Consider the following 25,687-nt stretch of genomic DNA (forward strand, 5'->3'; position numbering starts at 1 on the left):
AAAACAGGGATGAACTACAACCTTAGCACATGAAAGAAAGTAGACAAAAATTGAGAAAACAGGAAACTATAGAATTCTAATTAACATAAACAACTAAAAAAGCAGAATGTGATTTAGTGACACAGGAACTGTAGAATTAAATTTGATGACTGAACTTAGTACTGTGATTCTTTATGAGTTTAAAAATAATTAGAGGTACAAAATGAAAAAGCCTCTTTGAAGCTATTTGTTTGTTTTTTTCTATCACTTGTATTGAAATTACATGTATGCTTATGAAAAGAATACAATGTTTTTCTAAATGTTATTTTCAATGGACAGATGGCATAATTTACCGGGTTTCGATGATTATTCAAAACATTCTACGTCAACCTGAGGTCAAAGTACAGAGCAAGGTTGCAGAATGGGTGAGTAAAGCCTTAAGTCTTTTTTTTTCTTCTTTCTATCACAAATACAGAATATATGATGTTTGTTTTCTACCATAATAGTCTAGTGGCAGCCAAACATTTGTCATTTGGGGGACTTCTTTTTCTTCCTATCATAGCTTCGTCTAATATTACATTTCTCTAAACCATTAAAATTTCAAATATTCATTACATTGTGATCTATATAGTGATAATAATAACAACAAAATCATATGCTACATCTTGTGAATAAGACATAGACATAGAGCTATCTGTGCCCTTTGGGGAGAATTTGAATTTTATGCACACCATGCTAAATGTTCTTTAAGTGGAAAAAAGGCAAAGTATTTAATCAGAAAGTGATACTTTTAGATTTATTGGATCTCCAAGGGATCATTGGTAGGAAAACATAATCATGTTAGTATTTTCATTAAAGATAATATAGCTGTTAAAATCATCTAAATAATAAAATATTATAAAATGCAATATTTATAATAAAACATAATATATTTATAAACTATTCTAAATATACAATGAAATAAATTAATATTTGAATTTTAAGTCAGAATTTAATTAAGAACCCCTTTGTAAAATATAGATTGAAGATACATTAAAAATAGTGACCAATAAGGATAATTTAACAGTAAATCTTTAGTTTAATGGATGGGTAGCATCTGATGTAAGACTTTTTCTCTGGTTTCAAATATGTATAGTGGCACTTTGTCATATAAGCTTAAAGAAATTTTTATTTTTTTCTTGAATAGCCTACAATTAAATGTTTATCATCCCCAAAATTAGTTCCTACATTCAGAGGAATGACTGACATTTTCAGAGTCAAAGCACAGTTCTGTGGAAACGACATGACCCATTAAGAAATTCTTTCATATACATCATTCATTTTTTGAATATATTATCTGTCTTATCTATAAGGTCTTACAAAGAGCCAGACTGAATGGGGTGCAATATTAATGGAACAGATGGAGGTCTTTTATTCCATGAATTTTCAATCCAAAACCAAAAACAGACACAAACAACATAGATTCCTGATGTATATTTAGTGTGGAATATAGAGATACAGAGTAAGCCCTTATTTACATTTTAACAAATCACATTTTTCTATCATTTATGCTTCTCAAATCCTTAGCAATTTCACCAAACATACACACATGCATACACACACAAATATATAATACACACATGAACACACAGACACATACATGCATATGTATATGGCTAACCATTAAGGAACAGAGAACTTCAAGTACAAATATATTGTTAAATAGTTCTTAACCCTTTACCTAATAAAATAAGGTATGTAAAATGCTATAAAAGCAAAGATTTGTAAGAATTTCAGCAATTTATTATTACTGTTGTTATCTCAGAATTTGCCAATGTTAAAAGACAAAATCCACCATAGTTCCATGGCTTAAAGAGAGAGCCTTAGAGCCAGAAAGATCTAGATTCAAGTCCTGCTTCTGATACATGAAGTCTGTGTGACTTAAGACACTTGACCTCAAGTATTATTCTATACTGTTAGTTACAGAAAAGGTACTGGTGGGAATTAATATGAAGAGAACTATTTTAACAAAACCAAACAACACATTTTTAAAAGTCCAACATGATTTGCAATGTTCCACATTCACGTCCACTTCTCAAAGAAATAAGGGGAGGTATCTTCTCATATTTCTTCTTTGGGGCCAAACTTGGTCATCAAAATCTCCCAATAATCAATCTTGATCGTTTTATTATTGTTATTTCTATTTATATTGTTATAGTCATCGTGTATATTGGTTTCTTAGCTCTGCTTATTTCACTTTGTATCAATTCATGTAAGTCTTTTCATATTTCTCTGTATTTGTTATATAAAATATCCTTTTGGCTTGTTAGATGTGCATAACATTAAATCTGAATGTCAACTTTCATAGTATTGTCATTTTTATTATATTGGCAAAGCCTAGCCATTATCATTGAATATTCCTCTAGACATTTAAGTTGGTCTTTATTTCTTCAAAGAACAACTTTGTGAGATTTAAAATTGGGTATTAGATCATAAATCTCCCCTACTTAACCTTTCCCTTAATTTATCTCCCAGACTAGTAAATGGAAGAAGCTTTTGGTTTTCTAGATAGACCTTTTATTGTTATGGTACTCACAAGGTGATGTTGATTAGAAGGAAAGGAAAGTAGAAACACAATGCAAATCGTCTTAAATCTAAGCTTAGTCTATATTCCTTATAAAAACTCACTAAAACCGAAGGCCACCTTTGGAGAGAGAGAGACCGTCTGTGCAGCGCAGTCAGGAGACCAGCAGAGCAGGAAAAAGCCACTTCCGTTCTCTCCTTGTCTTTTAAGCTCGCACCCTGGAAGTCGAGTGCGTAGCAGGCAGTCTGACGTGCGCAGCAGGCGGACTTTGGTCTCCTCCTCAAAAGGGTGGTCCTTCAAAAAAAACTGGCGTCTTTCAGTTATCCTAACCGACTGTTAAAAAACTTTCATATTTTTTTACCACAATTTGTAAATGAGTTTATACAGGTGTTAAGTATGGCTTATTAGATTGAATTCCTATTATTTTATTTTCTTTTGGAAAAAGGACTTCTCTTTCTAATATTGCCACTTGGTTATGTTCCACTATTATATATAAACATGCTGTTTATTCTTCTGGGTGTCTTTGGGGGGTGGGGGGGTGGGCGGGGCAATGAGTGTTAAGTGACTTGCCCAGGGTCACACAGCTAGTAAGTGTCAAATGACTGGCCGGATTTGAGCTCAGGTCCTCCTGAATCCAGTGCCTGTGCTTTATCCAATGCACCACCTGGCTGCCCTCTCTGGGTGTCTTTTGCATCTTGTGAACTTGGCTAATACTATTGTCTCATTTAGCTTATCTGCTGATTTCCTAGAATTTTCTAAGTAAACCATTATATAATGAATAAATAGGGAAAGTTTTGTTGTTCCTTGTTGTTCAGTCTTGTCAAATTCTTTGTGACCCATTGTGGGATTTTCTTGGCAAAGATACTGAAGTGGTTTGCCCTTTCCTTCTTTGGCTCATTTTACAGATGAGGAAACTGAGCAAAACAGGGCTAAGTGACTTGCCCAGGGTCATACAACTAGCAAGTGTCTCAGGTCACATTTAAACTCAGGAAGATAGAGTCTTCCTGATTCCAGGCTAGGCATTCTATCCACTATACCACCTAGCTTTTCTGTCTCCTCCTTACCTAGCTTAATACCTTTAATTTCTTACTCCGGTTACTATAGCTTGATGTGCTAATATTTCTAGAACTCAATAAGAAAAAGGAGCATTCTTGCTTTACTTCTGTATTTATTGGGAAAGCTTCTTAGTGTATCCCCATTACATATAATGCTTGCTTTTGGTTTTAGATAGATTTTTTACTTTGTTATATCTCTATTGCTATACTTCATAATTGTTCCTTACTGTTTTTTTTTCTTTTTAAAATTTTGTTAGCATAAACAAGTGTTGTAATTTGTCAAAGAATTTTTCTGTACCTATTGATATTATCATCTGGTTTTGGATAATTTTGCTTTTAACAAATATATGTAATATTCTTAAGGACTTTTTTTCAGAATCAAAATATATATAATTTCATGATATAAAAATAATTGTAGAATTCTGAAAAAATAATATTTTGCCCAATACAGGCACTTATTTTTCCTATAGTTTAACAAGCTTTGCTTCCACATAAATCCCATTTGATTTGGGGAGAGATTTAGGCACTGCTTTTCTTTGAATATTACTACTTTCATAAGAAATAATATTAATAATGATTCAGAATGGTATGGTGAATGAGGAAAAATATGTATATTTATGGATTTGTAAAGCCATGAGACAGTCTGTCTCTCTCTCTCTCTCTCTCTCTCTCTCTCTCTCTCTCTCTCTCTCTCTCTCTCTCTCTCTCTCTCTCCTCCCCTCCTTCTGTTTTGCTCAGGTGGAACCATCCTTGGGTTCCTGTTTTGTATGAGGAATTTAGCTTTAATTTCCACTAGTAACTCAGATATATCAAAATAAGCAGAATAGTTATACCCATTAAAAAGAAGTAAACAGGGCTAAGGACCATTGGAAGGAAAAGATGTGAAATATCAAAAATGAATTAGAAGTAGAAACAGCAACTAGCAGAGAAAAGTATCAGAAAAAAAAGCACAAATTTTTAGTTATCTGGGTTGTACGAATTCCTTGTTAGGCAGTGAAACCAACAAGAGATTCTATAATGTTCCTGTTCTCAAGGAAAAAGATAGAGACAGTGATCCTCTCTGATCCCACCTGCTACCGTCAGAGGATAGAAAAGATGCCCCAGTACAAGTGTTTTCTGAGGCTCTCACTGAGTCATTCTCATCATGCCAAGGAGACAACATCAACCACCTCTCCCTCATTTTTTTATATACTATGAAAAAAAAGACAAAGATATCAGCATCCCCCTGCTTTCCTGTAGTCAGGATATATTAGAAGACTTTTTCATATTAAATCTACTTCTACTTGTGTTTGATGTTGTAAACATTTGGGCTTTTTCTATATAAGCAAATTACCTAGCTGTAAAAAAAAAAAAAGTATTATTATTGGTTGGTTGGTTGTTGTCCTTCATTCCTGAAAGGGACCAAAATGACATCACTATGTTAGAGTCAAGTTATAGTGTGTCTGACTGTGGCTGATCAAACCAATACCAGTTCAGAATGCTCTAACACAGGTCAGGCATAAACAATCTGTGTGAGCATGTGAACATTTAAGTTGGAAAAATATTATAAAACATTGTTAGGTAACTACTTGGAAGAAGGAACTCAAGCAAGAGTGGGAGGAACATTGTCGGAATACTGCAGACTGTTCTAAAGAATTATTTTTCTTGTATTATGTGGAGTAACCTTGCATATTTTCCTGGGACTAGTTATCCTTAATAACCTGAGTCAACCGCATCCAATCAAAAAGGGTAATTCACACAGAACGTCTTCCTGTTAACCAAGGGGTTTAGCCTCTGGTCATCTGGAGAGAAACTGTCCCCATCTAATGTTATTATAGGAGAGTGAGAACATTATTGAATATACAGAATACTGAAATAAATATTCTCAAGGGAAGCAAGCAGTAGGATTTCCCAAGAAGTCCTTTCACCATTCTTTGTGAGACCATCTCTGAACCTTCCTACAAGTCTTATGTCCCTACCTCAAATGAATTTAAATAGTCAGATGATCGAAATTATATACTATGTGAATACAGTATATATGTGTATGGGGAGACAGAAGGAGGGGAGGAGAGAGGGAGAGAGAGAGAGAGAGAGAGAGAGAGAGAGAGAGAGAGAGAGAGACTGTCTCGTGGCTTTACAAATCCATAAATATACATATTTTTCCTCATTCACCATACCATTCTGAATCATTATTAATATTATTTCTTATGAAAGTAGTAATATTCAAAGAAAAGCAGTGCCTAAATCTCTCCCCAAATCAAATGGGATTTATATGGAAGCAAAGCTTGTTAAACTATAGGAAAAATAAGTGCCTTTATTGGGCAAAATATTATTTTTTCAGAATTCTACAATTATTTTTATATCATGAAATTATATATATTTTGATTCTGAAAAAAAGTCCTGAAGAATATTACATATATTTGCTATATGAATTACTAGAATAAAGGCATTCATGTACTTTTTAATTTTAGATGAAATAACTTTAAAATTAAAAATCCCATTCTTTCACTCTAAATTGGTTATAGTTAAAAAAATTCTAGATACTGTTGCCCAAACTGAAGAAAATTTGTAATATATATTAATTGTGTTTTTATGTGTCCAACATTAGATTACTTTAAGGCCTTCCATCTTCACCAGAGGATATTTTAATATCCTGACTTTCCAGTATCAAACACTTTTATAAAATTAAAACATACCAGTAACATTCTAATAATTTATTTACTAATGGACTATAATCAGTATAAAACATCAGAATATTAGTTCTGGGAATAGAAGAGTAAAAAGGAACAGTTTATCTAGGAAATTGCTTTTCTTTATGTGACTATTTTCCTCATCAATATTAATCAATTAAATCTATATTTACTCCCACTTAAAATTTAGTACAAAATTGCATTTCTTTCATTATGAAAAAGGCATATGAATTCAGCCACAGAGTAGTGGATAGGCATTTATGCAGTACAATGGAAGAATATGTGTGTGCATATGTGCATATATTTGTATGTGCCTATGTATATCCATGTAGATATATGGCATAGTTATATGGCCTATGTGTATACACATAGGCACATGTATATAGATATAGATAGATAGATAGATAGATAGATAGATAGATAGATAGATAGATAGATACAAAGACATTTGTGCAAATGCATACGTGTGTGTGTGTGTATATATATATATATATATATATATATATATATATATGTGTGTGTGTGTGTGTGTGTGTGTGTGTGTGTGTGTGTGTGTGCCTATACCCATACGCAATTCTCCATACTATATAACTTTATGCCCACCATTCTGTGGCTTTTCATTACCATTAGTAAATAAGTTATTTTGATTTATAGGTATCATTTAATTTTATGTGTTTTACATTTCATGTAATAAAGTCAAGATCCTCAAATAATGATGAAGATAGAAGGTCTTAAACAGACTTATATTGGTCATGATAATATATAAAAACAATTTATATTTTCCAAGTGTTCTTTACTTCTAGCAATATTAGTTAACATTTTCTTTAGCTATAACAAATCTAGAGTCAAAGAACTGAATTTTTTTAGTTACTTACATTTAAAATGGTCACTTTGTATTTTTTCTAAGTAGTTAGCTACATATAAAATATTTACCATGTATTTTTTCTTGTTTTAAAAAAAGCAACTTTTTTGTATTCAAACACTGAAGAACAAGAAATTCATATAACAAATCAAAGAACTACCTACCAAATTAATTTTCTTTTTTGGATCTCATCTGTGATTTGATTGTTATAAGGAGTTTGACTGTTATTGGGAAATTAATAACTTGAATCTTTAGTACTCCCAGGAATGAATTTCTTCTGCTAATGCAAATTTGCAAGTTAGTCTTAAAGTTCTCTGCAAGTTAGTCTTAAAGAGACTCCTATACTAAGATGTTATGTTACTTGCCTAGGATGAAATAGCCTTTATGTTAGTTTCAGGACCTGAATCTTGGTCTTCCTGACTCCAGAGTTAGCGCTCGCTTGCTCTCTCTCTCTCTCTCTCTCTCTCTCTCTCTCTCTCTCTCTCTCTCTCTCTCTTACACACACACACACACACACACACACACACACACACACACACACACACTGTCTTCTGTTTTTCTGTCTCTTTCTCTGTCTCTGTTTCTCTGTTTCTCTCTGTCTCTCTCTCTCCCTCCTTTCTCACCCAATGCCATGATGCCATGTGACTGCTATATAAATTGATAGATGGATAAAATTAATTAAATCAATGGTTATTTTCTAAAACACTCCATATATGATTTTTTAAATTATGAATTTGTCCTTAAGAAACATGGGGAAAGTGGCAAAGAGAAGACCCAAGGACTTGTACTTTTTTCCTTAAAATCTTTCAGTCTGAAATATTTAGTTTTCAAATAACTGAAAAAATTTATAAATGTTAATTTATTCCATCAAGGGTCAAAAAGTTTGGAACCTAACATATTTTTAGAAAGCCTCTCTGTATTCTTAAAACAAACTTCAGAAAAATGAGTGCAATCAAATTGTAACCAAACAAGGTAGAACCTCCCTTCCCCCTACCTTTTTCTGAAATCAGATATCTAGAAGGATAAGAAAAACACTAAAAAAATTGCTATTGTATTCAAATGAAAATTCTACTACATAATCAGAGGAAACAGCCTTCTCTTGGCCTGTGCTTGTTTAACTCTGTTTTATTATGTCCTGTGAAGCTAGACTTGACTTGTTCTAGTTCTAGAAGAATTTCAGTCTCTTAATTAAAAAAAAAAAAAAGGAGGGGGAGTAGTGAAGTAAATGTTTCAGGAACTTATATTTATTTTGGTTTTTGCAAGTGAAAGCATCAGTGTACTGCTTTATTTCCTCTTTTTGCAACTCAAGAAAAAGCCTAGTATCTTACTTAATGAAAGGTACAAGAAATCTCAGTGAGCAGCATGAAATGTCTAATTTCAAGGGGATGTAGAAGGAAACAATAAATTTATCTTAGTTATTTCCCATAAGAATATGATTGACAAGATATTTCCAAGTTAAATACTACTTTAATTATTTAAATTAAGTTTTAAAAATTATTTTATTGGTTGGGTAATAGTCTCCAAGAACTGTGGTCAATTCATTTGTCACAGCTAAAAAGTAGATGTAATATGATCAGGAACAAAACATGTAAAATAAATAAGCGAAATCTACTTAAAGGGAATAGACTGTTCTCCAGGAGTGTTTGTTTGCTTTAGTAGGCTACCATCTATTTTCTTGGTAGTATTGTATCTCAAAAGTCTCTTTTGCATATTTTCTTTCCCCTGATGTTCACTGAGATGTACACTGGGATGATGGAAAAAATGAGTATTGTACTAATGTTCCCTGCTAATGTTCCCAAACCTAAACATTAGTATCACACATCAGTTATCTGTATCATCATAGCTAAATAAATTGAAGTATGTTTTTCCCAATAAAAATTTACCATTTATACAAAGTTGTCTATTTTAGTTGAAAGGGTTTTTTTCTTAAAAATAAAAACAAAAACTTCACCTCTTCTCCTTTTGACTATTATGTTGTGTTTTTCAGCTCAACTCTACTTTTCAGAATTGGAATTATACAGTCTATGTGGTCAATATAAGGTAAGTGGTAGAATTTGTTACTTAAAAAATGAAAAAGCAACATAACTGTTACATATACTATATATATATATAGTATCTACAATATATGTATGACATAGCATACATGATATAAAAATAATATATAGCATGTGTATACACACTTATGTACACATACATTATTAATCTTGTTAAACCCTACTCTGGGTATGGCAGCCTTCTTTCTAGAAACCTCAGTGGTTCCCCTAAGAGTTAGCTTAGTATAGTGAAAATAAAATACACCGGACCTATGACTCAGGACCTGCAGACACCAGCTATATAACCATAAACAAGCCACTGTCTTTCCAAGCTTATTTCCTCTTTTGTGAAATGGGAATAGCAATACTTTACCAACTACTTCTTAGAATAAGAGAGAGGCAGCTTAGCATAATGGATAGAGAGCTGGCCTCAGTCAGAAAGACCTGGATTAAAGTCCCACCTCACATATAAACTGGCTGAGTGATCCTGAGCAAGTCACTGTGCTACTGGCAACTCTACTTTGAAGAGTAGATACAAATCTAAACTAGCAGAGGGAGTTTCCTCAATAGAAATTCCCTAATACAATGAAATCACAGGTCTGGTCCTAATGCGAATGAAAGTAATTAATAATTAACTGGAAACTAAATAATAAACAATTAACCACAATTCCTCTTAACTTCTCATCCAGGCTCTAAGTTCTTTGAGGTTAGGAACTGTATTTTATACCCTTTTTATATCTCAGTGGCATATACAGTACTTTGTATGTAGTAGATGCTCAACAAATGTTTGTTCATAATTGTGATCAGTATATTCCTTTACATTTATAGTCTTCATGTGCCCACTGGAGAAGAGAAGATAAAAGTCAAAAGAAGTATAGAAGATGACCAAAGGTAACAATATTATCAGTGGCTCATATTTATATTTATATTCCAGAATTCCCTCCTGCAAAATTTAGCCAATTTCTTCTAACTTTTCTCTCTCCTTGCTGCAAATCTTGAATCTGGGATATCCGTTCCTTTTTGGATCCATAGATGCAAGAATGACTCCTTGGGGAGTAGTGTTTTTATACATAAATAAATACACATATACATACATGTGCATATGTGTTATGTACATACAATACACATGTGTGTGAGTGTATTGTATACATACATGCATACACATGCATATATACATACACATACATATATATATTACATATTATGAATTTTTTAAAAAATCTATCTTTAACACCACTTATTTTAGAGGTTTTAGGCCAGATTCTGCTTTCTAAGTTTCATCTTTGACATAATAGCTTTTTGGTGCTTTTCTGAGATTCTATCAAGAATACTTTGAGAAACTATGTGGGAAAGACTTTGGTCATTTGTTTTAACATAAAGAAAAATTGGGGAGTAAATTTACATTGAAGATTAAATTTTGACTCCATGCCAAATAAAATGTGTTCTTAGTTCTTGTTCTGACTGTATATTTGGTAGTCACTATACAAGGATATAACATTTATACAGTTTTCACAGTACTCCTTCCTCCTCACTTTCCCCTTGCATATTCCAAATGAACTTGCCCACCTGCTGTACTGCATACATGTCATTTCTTCTCCAACCTTTCTACTTGCTCCTCCCCATGGCTGGACTATTCTTCCTTCCTCACCTCCACCTCCTAGAATATGTAGCTCCTTTCAAAGCTCAGATCAAGGGCCACCTGCTACAAGATCCTTTCTTGATCACCCCATATGTTATTGTTTGCCTGCTTCCCAAATCATATATATTTTGAATTTATTTATCTGTGTATCAGTTGTTTCCATCCGCACCAAAATGTATTGTTCTCAAGAATAGAACACTTCATTTTTGTTGCTGTATCCCCAGTACAAAACCTACTATCTGCTTAATAAATGTTTATTGTTATTGAAATCAAACAATATTTAATGAAGCATCAAGTTCAAATTCATTTCCAGTATTAATATCTACTCTCTTTTGCCTCTTGGAATAGAATTTGTGAGGCTCAAAAGAGAATATAGTAGATAAGAGACTAGGATAGGGATTGCCCCTGTGATTTGATTGGCAAAGGGAACTCCTGAGTAAGGAATCCCCCTCTAGTCACAGATGTTGGTACTTTTTATGCAATTTCTGTCCTTAGGGAATTGCCCAGAGAACTGGGAAGTTTAAATGACTTGACCAAGATTGCATAGTATGTGTCAAAGATAAAACTTGAACCCAGGTTTTCCAGTTCTGAAACTGGCTTTCCATTTATTATGCAGCACTAACTCTCGCAAATGTAAACTACTCATATTACAATGACGAATAATCCTGTGATGAAGCTTATTCCATTTCAATAGAGAACTGGCTTTTGTTTTGTGGCTTTATGGCATTTCTTTGGTGATCTAGAGAGAAAGATTTTATGGAAGCCTTGTCTTTGGTTTATCCACAAGATTCTTGTCCCTTGTCCAACCAAATGATGCTGCTTCCTCCCACCCAACGATTGAATTACTTGCAGTATTTCATGTGAAGTCTGTTCCAAAAGTCAAGCCATACAGTTGCTCCCCAAAGTAGCAAGTGAATCTCAGGGAGTCCCCTCTCGAGAAGGACAACTTTGGCCTTTTTTTTTAGTTTCTTTCCTATAAATCTTCTAGTACCCAACATCATGTAAACAGTCAGTTGTGAATATCCATAGCACAAAGACAGTTTGTGGCAAAGAACTGTTTTCTTCCTTATTTGTACAAAGATTCTGCATTTGTACTGCTCTACGTGCTTTCATCTATCAGCTAAGAATATACCTTTAGATATAGCGGCAAAAGATTCAAGTGGTACTGAGGCAGTGTTTTTGGCTGGGTGCCAATGACCAATTAAAGAGAAGAATTACTTATTATTTAGCAGACGTTAAGTAAGTTGCTTGCTTAAACCATGCTGATACTCAGTTTCCTCATCTGCAAAGTAGGAACAACAAGAACAATAATGACAAAATTTAAATATAGCTCTCTAAGGCTGGCCAAGCACTTTATCAATATGATCTCATTTTTTCTTCATAACAATGCTGTGAAGTAATAGCTTTTATTATTTTCATCTCTGTTTTCATTTTACAGATGAAGGGACTGAGGCCTATAGAGATTAAGTGATTTGCTTAAAGCCACACAGCTAGTATCTGAGGCCAAATTTGAACTCATGTCTTCTAGACTTCAAGTCCAGCATTATACCCATTATGTCAGCCAACTGCCTGCCACTCCCCCACCCCTCTCTCTTTTTCTTCCCCATATATATTTTAACCATGTATCTTTCCTGAACACAACGTACTACCTAACTATATATACCTCTCTCTCTTTTTTCTCTCTTTATATATGTATATATATATATGAACATGCATATTTATATATACCCCTCTATATGTATATATGCACATATAGAGAGAGACCTATTTATAGATATAGATTGATATTCCCATATCCACACTCTTATTTTCAGTATACACTACACAGGGTTGTGAGACTCAAATAAGATAACTGTTGTGAATCATTTTGTAAATTGTTAAGTGTTACATGAATAAGTTTTTATTATCCTCAAGATACAGAATTCTGAATTTAAAGAACTATGGCTCTATAAGTAATGTTTAATCTCTAAGTCATCTGTAGGAATAGAGACCGGACCTGTGATTTTATTGGTGTTGGGAACTATATTTGAAGAAACACTCACTAGCAATATAGGTCAGCACCTTCTCTGCAATGTAGTCTTAGATAGTTACCCAGAGAGCACTGACTGAGAGGTTAGGTAATTTGCCCCAGGTCACACACACAGCTGTCATGCATCAGAGGCTAGACTTGAATAGACTTGAATAATGGTCTTCCTGGTCCTCTATACCAGGCTGCCTCTCAGAGCAATGATAGTCTTCAAAATACCTCTATAAGAAAGGATGACATTCAAATGCTAAGTCAGACCTTGATTTTTCTGATGGATGTCTGGGCAAAGAAAAATATGACATGACTTTCTTACCAACACTTAACACAAACGCATCTGTAAAGTACTTTTTGTTTTGTTTTTGTTTTGTTTTTTTTAGTGAGGCAATTGGGGTTAAGTGACTTGCCCAGGGTCACACAGCTAGTAAGTGTTAAGTGTCTGAGGTCAGATTTGAACTCAGGTACTCCTGACTCCAGGGCCAGTGCTCTATCCACTGCGCCACCTAGCTGCCCCTGTAAAGTACTTTTATCCCAATTAGGCTACAAATTAAATAATAATATGTTATATAAGAATATATAAGAAATCTATGCTTAAATGTGGATGGATTTTTCGGGGCAGCTAGGTGGCACAGTGGATAGAGCACCAGCCCTGGAGTCAGGATTACTTGAGTTCAAATCCAGCCTCAGGCGATTGACACTTACTAGCTGTGTGACCCTGGGCAAGTCACTTAACCCCAAATGCCTGACCAAAAAAAATTAATTAATTAATTAATTAATTAATTAATTAATTATATTTCTTCTTTGGGGGAAAATGAAAAATAATACTTTTTCTTCATTATTGCTAATGTTCTTTAGTTTTTTGTTTTGTTTTTCCTAGTAGATTTATACCAGCTTCTCCTAAAAGATACATGAAAGTTTTAGTGACTTCTGCCTAGCATCTCACATGGCTAAAGATTAAAACAAACAAAACTCTCCTTTTCAAATTTAAAATTTATTGCATTGTTGAGTCTACACAGTACCTTAATTTATGAGGTAGTATGGCAACTTTTGGTCTTAAAGGAATTTGTTTAATTTCTTCAAACGTGGTTATTTATTACCTATGTGACCTTGGGCAAATCGCTTTAAATGCCTCAGGTTCCTCATATGGAATATAAGGAGATAATTTCTAAGGTCTCTTCTAGCTATAATTACTTTGATCTTGTGAACCAAATATAACATCTAATGGGTCATCAATTTAGTTTTTGTGGTCCATACTGAAGGCATCCTATTTTTTGGTATTCTCATGTTTAAAGAAAATTAATTTAGTCATATAATCACATGATCCTGTATGATCACTCAGCTATTGTTTCATGTCAAAGAATCAAGACCATGAAAAAATGAGAAATATTGTTGAGAAAGAAAATACTATGGTAAGTCTTATTGACTTAGTGAAACCTGCCAAGTCAACCTGTCAATATATGTCTTCTACCTGATAAAATTCAGAGATTATTTTGATTTTCTCTCTTATTCTTAAAGATAAAGAACATGGTGGAAAGAGCTTCATTATGTGTTTCATTCCTTTGGCTTTTGCTGGGAAATATTTTATGCTAATTTACTTTTTAATCCCATCATTGAAAATGTTATTTTTTCTAGGTTGATGATTTTGGCCCTTTTAGTTTATAATGCTACCAACAGCATCAGCTTGGAAGGCCAAGTCATTCAGCAGAAGCTGTTAGGAAGCAATGAATCCTTAGGTGATGGCTTGAGGCTACACGCTGTCAGTGTGAAGCAAATTGGTAAGTTGCTCTAAGTTAATTTTAGCTTCTGAATATTATGTATAACTATTTTTAGGTTTTTTGTTAAAATACAAAAACATATCTCATAAGTCTTGCTGGTATTCACCTGGAATAAAACCTGCACCTAGCTGCTCTTCTTTGTACATAGAAACAAAATCATTTTGATTGACATGAATAAGCTAGACACTGTACCTGTGGCTCAAGGGAACTCCTAGACTGTACTGACTTCCATCTCCTCCTTTCCCCAATTGATTAATTGAAAAATATAGATACTGTTTTAGCAACATTCAGAACCATTTTCTAATAGCATTTTTAACATGAAATTGTCAGAATTTATGCTGTGGAACTGATGATGTATGATGAGGCTATAATGCATTCTTTACAGTTTTGAGTAAATCAATACTTCGCTCAGAAGTATGAAGAACCATAAAAATAAATGATCTAGTGGCCTAACCTACTGAAAATTCCAAACAAGAAGGTTTAGCTTTTATAAGGTTTGAACATATTTCATGCATAAATTCATAAAATCATATTATATTTGCAGGCCTCATCTTATTTGACATTGGTTATACAATAGATGAAAAAAATGTAGCATTTCAAGATCTCCCCATTATATTCCTATATCTCTTAAGAACTCTTGACATAATTAGAATCTTTGATAATCTATAAGCATAGATAAATTTCCCTAGCAGCCATAAAGATGCTTATGCTGTGGGGTTATATATCAAAATGCAATGTAGTATAGTGGATAAAGTGCTTGACCTTGAGTCTAGAAGAAGAGCTTTTGAACCCTGTCTCTGAAGGGCCTTGCAACCCTGTGAAGATCATTTAACCACTGTTATCCTCTCTTTCTTCATCTGTAAAATAAGGTTAGACTAAATGGCCTCTGAAGCCTCTTTGGTGAGGCAATTGGGGTTAAGTGACTTGCCCAGGGTCACACAGCTAGTAAGTGTCAAGTGTCTGAGGCTGAATTTGAACTCAGGTCCTCCTGAATTCAGGGCTGGTGCTTTATCCACTGTGCCACCTAGCTGCCCCTCTCTGAAGCCTCTTTGAGCTCATGATCTCCAGTCCCCTCTATCTCAATGACTCCACTTTATTCCATGGATGGAATAAAGAAGCTTTATTCTACTGGGAATTTCTTATTTAATCTATTTCATATAAACTATACCTAAAGATATAGCAGGAGATCTAAAACCATTAAAACTTTCTGGTTCTCCAATAAAAGATTTCAGGAGCTTCTCAGTGTTTGTAATTACGACTTTGCAAGGCATATAGGAATCTGATTGCTTACTGGGAAAGGAGGGATAGAATTTGGAACTCGAAACTAAATAAAAATGTTTATTATTATTTTTAAAAGAGTCATACAGGAAGAAGTACAAAATAACATGAATCACTCTGTAGTCAGTGACTATTGTGAACTGGGAAGATGATGAAAGAGTGTGAAAGTAATTCAGTCAAACACACATTAATCACTACATGCAATATATAGCTAGGTCCCAATGAATACTGTGATATGGCTGCATTCTTTATTCTTCATATTTTCAGTGTACTCTAACCACTTACCATATTTTACATAAATATAAATTCAAATAGTGTGGATTCTAATACATACATTCAACCAATTTAGGGGATTTTTAAATTCACACTAATCAGTTCATTGCATTAAGTACTGGGGAAAAGAGAGGAACACAGGAATGGGACCAAAGACTAGTAAGACATGACTGCTGCTCTCAAAAAACTTAGAATCTATTACAGGAAATAAGGTATTTACAAATAAAGAAAAAGCTATAAGACAATTCATGCAACATCATTATCAAGAGACATTTCATAGTGAACTATTATTGTTGGTGGTGGTGTTTAGCCTTCATTCTCAAAAAGGACGATGACATCAAAAGGTGATGTCATGACTTGCAGTGAATTGCATTTAAGTGAGAGAAGGCTGTGCAAAGTCACCAACCCCACTCTCTCTTCCAGAGCTGTCTGGTTCCAGTGGCAAGATATATATCAGGATGACTGTAGATAGCCCCAGATGTTTAAGGCAATTGGGGTTAAGTAACTTTCCCAGGGTCACACTGCTAGTAAGTGTCTGAGGTGAGATTTGAACTCAGGTCCTCCCACCTTCAGGGCCAATTCTCTATCCACTGTGCCCTAGCTGCCCCACTGAACTATATATACTTTCTTCAGCAATATAAGAGAAAAGAATATCAGAGAATGTCCCTGGCAGAAACACTGATACCTCAACTGCCAAAAAACAGCAACGAAAAATTTAAAAAATAAAATAAAATAGAACAAAATTAGACTGCCCTTTGAGAAACTAGTAGACAGAATATAATGTAAATGTCATGTCACATCTTAGAATAACTAAGAAGTCTGTTAAGCATTGGTTGTATCTGGCCTTTGTCACTTTGAAATGTGGAGGCTCTATAGAAATGATATGACTCTTCTTGAGTTTACCATGTAAGTCATGTTTAAGTCAGAAAAGCATTGATAGAACTAACTTAGGAGTATCCCACTAACTTCTACTGAAGAAATACTTTCAGGGCCAGATATACACACAATAGTACAATGTAGTCTCTTGGAGAATGACTCTTTTGTGATTTGTTGGTTTCTTTTTTGTTTGTATCCCTAGAACTTACATGGCAGAGTGGGTTGCTAAATACAAATTGTCTGATTGAATGAATTGAATGAATCAGGACCAGGATAACTCTGTACTTGTTTACTTGCTAGATAGAGACATGAAATGGGGTAGCCTCTAATAAGGTAGCAAGATTTCAGGACATGGCTGCTACTGCTCTAAAATCATAACAATAGATTGGGAAAAGCTACAAAGATGTGTACTGGCTCTTTCTGAGGCATCAAAAGGAACTTCTACCTGAAGAGGAATACTTTTGGCTCTGAAAATGTCAACAATGGTCATTGAAGCAAATAGTGGTGGTTTTTATGACAGAAAGTTTTCCATTATCTGACTTTAAAGGAAGATGTTCTTTGTCTTCTCTGATACTGACCTTGACTCACTGTCTTCTTGCTGTATCTGAACCTGGGCTCCTCATGCTCCCATGGACTTTATCTAGCCTCTTACATAGGAAATCATAGAATTTTAGAGCTGGGAGAGACCTTAGAGATTGTTTGGTCTAGTTGTCTTACTTTGAAGGAGAGAAGACCCTCCCTGTCTGGAGGGGAGAAGAGGTCTCCTAGAGACTAGAGAATTCAGGTGACTTGTTTAAGGTCACATATCAAAGTAGTAGGATAACTAGGACCAAGATCTAAGTCTCGGGGCAGCTAGGTAGCGCAGTGAATAGAGCACCGGCCCTGGATTCAGGAGGACCTGAGTTCAAATATGGCCTCAGACACTTGACAAGACTTACTAGCTGTGAGACCCTGGGCAAGTCACTTTACCCTCATTGCCCTGCCCCCCCCTCAAAAAAAATCCAAGTCTCCTGGTTTTCAGTCAACTGCTCTTTCCTTTACATGAAATATGTTTGTGTTATACAGTTAAGAGGCATTTTGGCATTATATACTACTATGTTCAGTAAAGGAAATAAAATCCAAGTATATGGAAAAAGTACTTCTGGTCTTTTCATTCACAGCACAATAAGAATAATAGCTATATTTATCTTATAAGAGACTGGACATTTCTTTCAGTGAGCATATGAAGACATATATGTGGTATGCTATTGTTATGTATATACCTCTCTCAGGCTTACATAACTCTGTACACACACACACACACACACACACACACACACACACACACACGGCCCAATAGGTAAAAACAATGAACCTAGATTCAAAAAACCTAAGTTTAAATCCAGCCTCAGGGACTTAATAGTTGTATGATCGGGCAAGTTGCTGTGATTAAAATCTAATGAGTGTTCACCCTAAATTAGAAACTTATAGCACTAGTCTTTGGGGCATTAAGCATTTATTAAAGTATTTAGAAGTTAGCAAAAGAGAGAGGAAGGACACGTGTAGTTCAGAAGGAAAAAGCCTAGCTCCCCTTCGCCCTGCAGCTGCTGGCGACCTCCAATGGAAAGAGAGATCCTCCGCACTCCCTAGCAGAAGCTCCCTGCAGGCCCGCCCAGGCACGGTCCCTACACACAGCTCTAAGCTAATTGGCTGGTAGCATTGATTGACATGACTTACAGGCATTTCTATGAATAGATGTAACTTCCAGACGCTAGTCACATGCTTTCTTTTCAGGGGGGCATTGCCCTGGTTCTCACAGTGTCTTTCTCAGTAGGGCGTGGCACCCTGATTCTCACAGTTTCTTCATCTATAAAATCGAGATATTAATAATAATAACAATACACATGCACCTGTAGGAGGCAGTGCTAATGTCAGCACACTATTATGTTGAGTCAAAATGAGGTACTCACAAGTCATTGAACAGGTAGCAAAAGGAGATTTACTTTGCTCTAAGACAGCAAAGATATAAAACAAGGATACAGTGGGGCTTGGCTCTTCTCCTTGTCCTTACTCCCCCACCATGTGGAAACACATCTGGTCATCAGGGAAGGATATGGTTAAGGACATAGCAACATGTGTGGTCTTCACCAATCTACTGAGTTTGAAGGGCACAGCTGGGACTTTTTATGCCCTTAGGTGACTAGGAAGCAGTACCTGGGAAGCTATGGCCAGTCAAAGTCCCAGGGATAATTTTGTCTCCTTTAGGGAAATCTTATTCCTGGTGAAAGAAGGAAAAGAAAAGGGCCCAGGACTAATTCATGTTGTAGGTGGTAGGAAAAAAAGTTAGGGAAACATTTGTAAACATTGATCCTGTCACAGCACATCTGCATGTTAGGCTTCTAGAACTTAAGAGTGGAAAGGACTATAACAATTATCTCATCAAATCTGTGCAATTAAAAAAGGAGTATTCTAGAGTCTCTTAACTTTGCCAAAGTGGCCCCAGTGATCACTGAACTGGGATTTAAACATGGACCCTCCAGCTCAAAATCTAGCACTTTCTATGACAGTGCAACACATGAATGTATACACACGCATATTTCATCTGAACTGCACATTTGGGGTAGAACTTAGCTTTTATATTTAGAATTTATACTTTTTCCTCATGGAAATTTTGAAAGTGCATACACCTAAGAATATTGATGGAAAATGGACTCTGCCTGTTTAAAACAAGCAGGTGGGCACATGCACGCGCACGCGTACACACACACACACATCTCTTAACAATGATTTAGGAACTGCAAGGGACCTTCAAGGCCATTCAATCCAATCCCCTTATTGTACAAATGAGGAAACATGAGACACAAAAATGTTAAGTGCCTTTTGAAGGGTCACATAGCAAATTAAGTTCCTGAGGCAGGATTGGAACAGGTCTTCCTGAGTCCAGGTCCAGGATTTAAAGATGGCAGACTGATTAGAACACTCTTCCTGTTAAGTGAATTAGTTCAAATGAATCTTATTGTGGTTTATTCTTATACAGGGACATGTCCAGAAAATGAACAACCTGAAGGCTATAAATGGTCAACCACAAAACCAGCTGTCCAAACACAACCATGTAAGGGGAAACCTGGCTATTTTGCAACAAGAACTTGGTAAGACATTAACCCTGATTAGCAGTGGTAAAACTCACCTTTCAGTTTGGATGTACTGTGTGTGTTACTCCATAAAAATTCACAGAATTTCAGGATTTCAGATGTGACATAAAGAAGCCGGAGGCCTGGGCAGCAATTAAACTATTAAAATGGCAGACAATGGTATCAACGCTGATAAAGAGGCAAATGAATCTAGAATTGGGGGAGATAGAATAGAATAGTAAGGGACCAGAAGGAAGGCAAAGAGCAAATTGAGTGTGAATGGGAAAATTGGGGAAAGGAGAGGAAGTTAACATCAGAGATGGAACTTTGAGATAGGTCAGATGAGGTGAGAGTCATGCTTGGAGAGAAGGTAGAGAGTTCACATCTAAGGCAATGAGCCTGGATGACCAGGATTGGGGAATCAGCATAATGGGAGGGGTAGAGAGGAATGGGATGTTGGCAATAAGGGTGGGGGTTTGCTCATTTGGCAGACCTTCGCAATACAGTGCAGTGCACAGTGTACTAATTGTACTTCCTTACATTGTTATGAAGCTTACGATTACATTTTTTAAATGTGCCCAGGATTATTTTTACTGATTATGCTTTTTATCATAAAGCTTTTTATTTAGAAATTCATAGGAAGCTCTAAAAAGCCTTTCTTACCTCCTTTTTAAAGTTCTTTGTTTCAAAAGTATAAAATGTTTTGGTTTACATGAATGTGAATTGAAATAAGAATATTTGTTGCTTAGCCATCAGGATACCACAAACAAAACCTACTGGGGACCTCCTGATTTAACCAATTGTGCCGGTGAGTGAACAAGTGATATTCTTTCAGTTGTCAAAGTAATAATGACATTTCTTCTTATGTTTTCCATCCTGTACAGAACTGTTGTCCTATCATATAGTACTTTTTGATATTGAAAACTCAATATCAGGTTGAAAAAAAAGTGCAATTCTTCCTTTATTTCTATTTTCTGATTTTAAGTTGAAATTCATGACAAATAGGAAGGAAATTAGATATCTTGAGAGTATGAATTTAAGGTTGCCCCACTTTAATGTCTTTAACTTTTGTGGTGGCTATAAGCATTTGGTGGTATTGAGACCTTGTATTTAGAAAGTCATTGCTCACATTTCTAACTATTTTCCCTATCTGCAAGGAAGCTCAATTTATAACTCTCATTAAAAGAGGAAGGACAGACATTTAACTCTCTCTTTTAGTTTTGAAAGCAGTTCTGCTAATATGTAAGAATAATTATCAAGGGGCAGCTAGGTGGCACAGTGAATAGAGCGCCAGCCCTGGACTCAGGAGGACCTGAGGTCAAATGTAGGCTCAGACACTTGACACTTACTAGCTTTGTGACCCTGGGCAAGTCACTTCACCCTCATTGCCCTGAAGAAGAAGAAGAAGAAGAAGAAGAAGAGGAAGAGGAAGAAGAGGAGGAAGAAGAGGAAGAAGAAGAATGATTATGGGGGGGGCAGGAAATGGGCTTCTTTCCTCTGTAGTAGAGACTGGATCTATGATGTAATTGCTTTAGGGAATTACCAGGTGAGAAAACTCCTCCTGTTGCAGGTCAGCACTTCCTTCTCTTCTTTTTTTATTCTTAGTTGTTTAGAAGACTAAAAGTTGCAGGTGTATGTTACAGAAGAAAGGCCTGAGCCCAGTTCTTCCTGGCTTCACAGCCAGCTCTCCAGCCCCTACCCCATGCTGCCTCATTTTCTCCCTCAGTAATCAAAGTTTTGTGAGCCTTTTCTAAATGACAAAAGAATATAAGATGAAGCCAGAGGTCACTATAAAAGGAGAGTGTCAAATGTCTAAACTCAGTGTAAGGTCATTGTAGTAGACAGTAGTCTAGCCATTACATTTTTTTAGTATTTATCTTCTTTCATTCCATCATCATGAGTCTGTGAGGTGGTTATGTTGGGAAGTATCACCATTACCATTTTGTAGATGAGGAAGTTAAGTCACAGAGAGGTAAAAAATGTCTTTTGATTATATTCTCATATACTCTGTGTTGTGAATATTTTTTTTAGGAATAACGGATGAAATAGCCAATGACCTTCTAAATTTCACTAGTGATGGACAGACCCTTACATCAGCCAACATAACCAGTATTGTGGAATACCTCAAAAAAATTGTAAATAATGAAGAAAACATTGATATAACTTTGGGATCAACTGTAATGACCATATTTTCCAATATCTTGACTAGTTCAGACACTGAATTGCTGGAGTCTTCTTCTGAGTAAGTATTTTTTTTCTTCCTGAGGAGCTGGAGAGATTAAAGAAATGCTTTTGCCTATGTCATTTCACATAAATTTCAGTGGTAAACAGAAGCCGCAAAATACTCAACTGTATTTCCTTGAAGGGTATGTTTTCTGTGACATGTTAAAGGTATCTTCCTATAAGATGTATCTACTTTACCACTTCAAGGGGTTGTGATTTTTTCAAAGTGGGTGGTGTCTCCATCACTGTAGGCCACACCATCTCACACCAAAGTAGCTAGTGTTTATGGGGCACTATGGCCAAAAGCTTAATAATAATCCCTTTGGCCTATACTTAGCTTTTCTGGCTTGGTAGAAAATGCCTGAATCTTTTACTTCCTGGTGGTAGTCATAGAAAACCCAGGGTGTTGTTCCCATAGTATAATGAAACACTGTAGTAGAATTTTAGTGAAATAAGATGCACAAAAGTATGGAGGATTGAAAAAACAAGATGGGGTTGATTGTCAAACATAAGAAACCTAAATTTACAATTTTTGTGGCTCTAGCAGTGGTTTCATTTAAAACAGGAGCCAGATAACCTGGAAAATTTTTATTATTCCCATACCTTCTAGAAGTAGACATTTTGCAAATACACAACCATTATATAACTTAGATTTAAAAAACAAAACAAAACACAAACCTTACTATCTTAGGTCCATGTTATAGAAGGACCACAACAGAGTCTTATGGGGGTTACAGGTTCTTTTAAAATTGTTGGAGAAGGGGCATCTAGGTGACACAGTGGATAGAGCACTGGCCCTGGATTCAGGAGGACCTGAGTTCAAATCTCCGAACTCAGATGCTTAACAATTACTAAGCTGTGTGACCCCGGGCAAGTCACTTAACCCCAATTGCCTCACCCCCAAAAAAAAATTATTGGAGAAAAAAAATTGTTGGAGAACAAATTCTGCTTATACCAAGTGGTGTTGTAATGAACTCCCCTCCCCTTTTAATTTAATAACATTCACCTTGAGATTTTTATTTAGTTAATGGTTATTTCTTTTTACTCACCAATCATTAATCTAATTTATTTCTTTGAAATTAAAAATAAACCATAACTTCACATTTAACAGTAGGCTTTCCCCCAGCCCTGGCTAAATCTATTGATGAACTTTATTGTGAGATAATGGTTTCTAAATGCATTCCATCATCACTTGGTTCAAAATGTTTTCCCATGTCTTTATCATCATTCTACATGATACATAAAACAGAGGAAGAAACTTTTTAAGGGCAATAATAATTTCTATTGTATGTTCCCTACGAGTGTGAATTCCATAGTTTCTAAAAGACTACTATAAGGGTTCCTCATGTTGACAATGAAATTTATATCAGTAGTCTAGGATTCTACTCAGGGGGACCTGGGGGGGGGGTCTCCTCGGATGCCAGAAGCTCTGTTATAAAAGCCCTCACACACCCTTGGGCAAATGGCCTGCCTTCATTGTTACACAATGCCCCTCCTCTTCCAGGGTCATCCAGACAGGCAAGTAAACACTCCTCAGTAGAACAGAACATACTCATCAAATTAAGTGTTTTGCTAAAAAGAAAATTCTCAGTAAAAATTCTAAAATCCATGTCAATAAATAAGTGTTTTCTTTCCTAAACACATTTTGTTTTGGCCAAAATAATGCATTCTAAATGGTGTTGGGATAATAGTCCATACTCATTTTGTAAATAGAGTTTACATGTTAAAATAAAAGTGGTAGATTCTTTTTCTCATTCTTAATGCAAATATAAAATACCCAGGACTAGTACTTTTTTCTCCTTGAGATGTTCAAGACAAACATAGAGCAGTACTTGTCTTTAATGCTGTAGGAATTCACCTGCCTAAAAACTGAGGATTAGACCAGACATTTTTCTCAAGGTTGCATGCAGTTCTGTGATTCTGTGCTACATTGTTATGTATGTTTGATGTGTGTCCATGATGTTGGTTTAATAAAAGGCTTTGAAGATCAATGCCATGACTTTTTTTGTTTTGAGAGGCAGTGAGGGTTAAGTGACTTGCCCAGGGTCACACAGCTAGTAAGTTTTAAGTGTCTGAGGCCAGCTCTGAACTTGGGTCCTCCTGAATCCGGGGCCAGCGCTTTATCCACTGCGCCACCTAGCTGCCCCAATGCCATGCATGACTTTTTAACTTGCTTTGTAATATAGTGCCCAGTATATACAAGTGTCTGCTACTTATTCTTTGATGATGATGATGATGATGATATTTTTATGTCTTTAGGGCTTTAAAAACAATCGATGAGTTGGCTTTTAAGATAAAGCTAAATAATGAAGTACCTGTTAACATTACAACTCGAAATCTGGCTCTTGGGGTATCATCTCTGACTCCAGAAACATATGAAGGCTCAACTTTCAGTATTGGTCTCCCAAATAGTAATGATTCATATTTCCAGGTATGAGCTTATGGTTTTTAATGCCTTTTTGAAACACAGCTATGAATCTATGTTTTGTTTTGGTTTTTTTGGTGAGGCCATCAGTGTTAAGCGACTTGCCCAGGGTCACACAGCTAGTAAGTGTCAAGTGTCTGAGGTCAGATTTGAACTCAGGTCCTCCTGACTCCAGGAACAGTGCTATATCCACTGTGCCACTAGCTTCCCCTAAATCTGTGTTTTGTATACTTACCTTCTTTTCTTTTAGGAGGCTGAAAATTATAGCAGTTTTGAGCTTAAAAACTTAAAGTAAGATAAGTTCTCATCTCTTTAAAATCATTTAGACATTATGTGATCCATATGTTGGATGATAAAATTATTGAGTACCCCTCAAAAGAGTTCTATAATTTTAGAATAACCTTGAGGAAAATGTGATTTTTTTTCCCCTTTGGAAATCTATAACCAGAGGTTGGCAGCTGGACTAGTACTTTACTCAGTATTTATATGGATTTGTGATCTCCTCAGTTTGTGAGTTCTCTCCAGTGATTCAGCTCCCGACCCATCCATGCCTATTTATCCCATGCAGTTCTTATCATTGTCCTCCAGTTTGCCACAAGGTATTCACCCAACATGCTGGAGTTCTTCCAAGTGGAGTACTCTGACCAACCACCTGCCATCCCTCACTTTTACCATGTGACCAGCTTATCTTCTCTTTTCATCAAACAATTCTTTGGTGACTCCTTTACTCTCACTCTTCTTCCAGGCTGCTGCGTGTTGACATGTTGCATCCAAATCACACCCACCTTATACGTTTCCATTGTCCTTGGTAGAATGTTTGTCTTTAGTTTTTTTGGAGGCAGTGCTATTCCAAGTGAATTGTTGTCAAAATTAATCTCTATCAGAGAAAAAGTCAATCTAGCTT

The 25,687-nt window shown here is 35.5% G+C and overlaps 1 protein-coding gene across 1 annotated transcript in view; it reads left to right on the forward strand.

The window, feature by feature from the left end:
• ADGRG6 (adhesion G protein-coupled receptor G6) overlaps positions 1 to 25,687 on the forward strand; it is a 197,407-nt gene that overhangs the window by 120,264 nt on the left and 51,456 nt on the right. The window contains exons 7-14 of the mRNA XM_043963975.1: positions 319 to 404; positions 9,116 to 9,168; positions 9,990 to 10,052; positions 14,456 to 14,598; positions 20,042 to 20,153; positions 20,885 to 20,943; positions 22,167 to 22,377; positions 24,618 to 24,789. Of these exons, the coding sequence (XP_043819910.1) occupies positions 319 to 404; positions 9,116 to 9,168; positions 9,990 to 10,052; positions 14,456 to 14,598; positions 20,042 to 20,153; positions 20,885 to 20,943; positions 22,167 to 22,377; positions 24,618 to 24,789 (899 nt within the window). The remainder of the gene's footprint in view (positions 1 to 318; positions 405 to 9,115; positions 9,169 to 9,989; positions 10,053 to 14,455; positions 14,599 to 20,041; positions 20,154 to 20,884; positions 20,944 to 22,166; positions 22,378 to 24,617; positions 24,790 to 25,687) is intronic.

This window comes from Dromiciops gliroides, chromosome 4 (genome assembly GCF_019393635.1).
Source record: "Dromiciops gliroides isolate mDroGli1 chromosome 4, mDroGli1.pri, whole genome shotgun sequence".
Taxonomy (NCBI): Eukaryota; Metazoa; Chordata; class Mammalia; order Microbiotheria; family Microbiotheriidae; genus Dromiciops; species Dromiciops gliroides.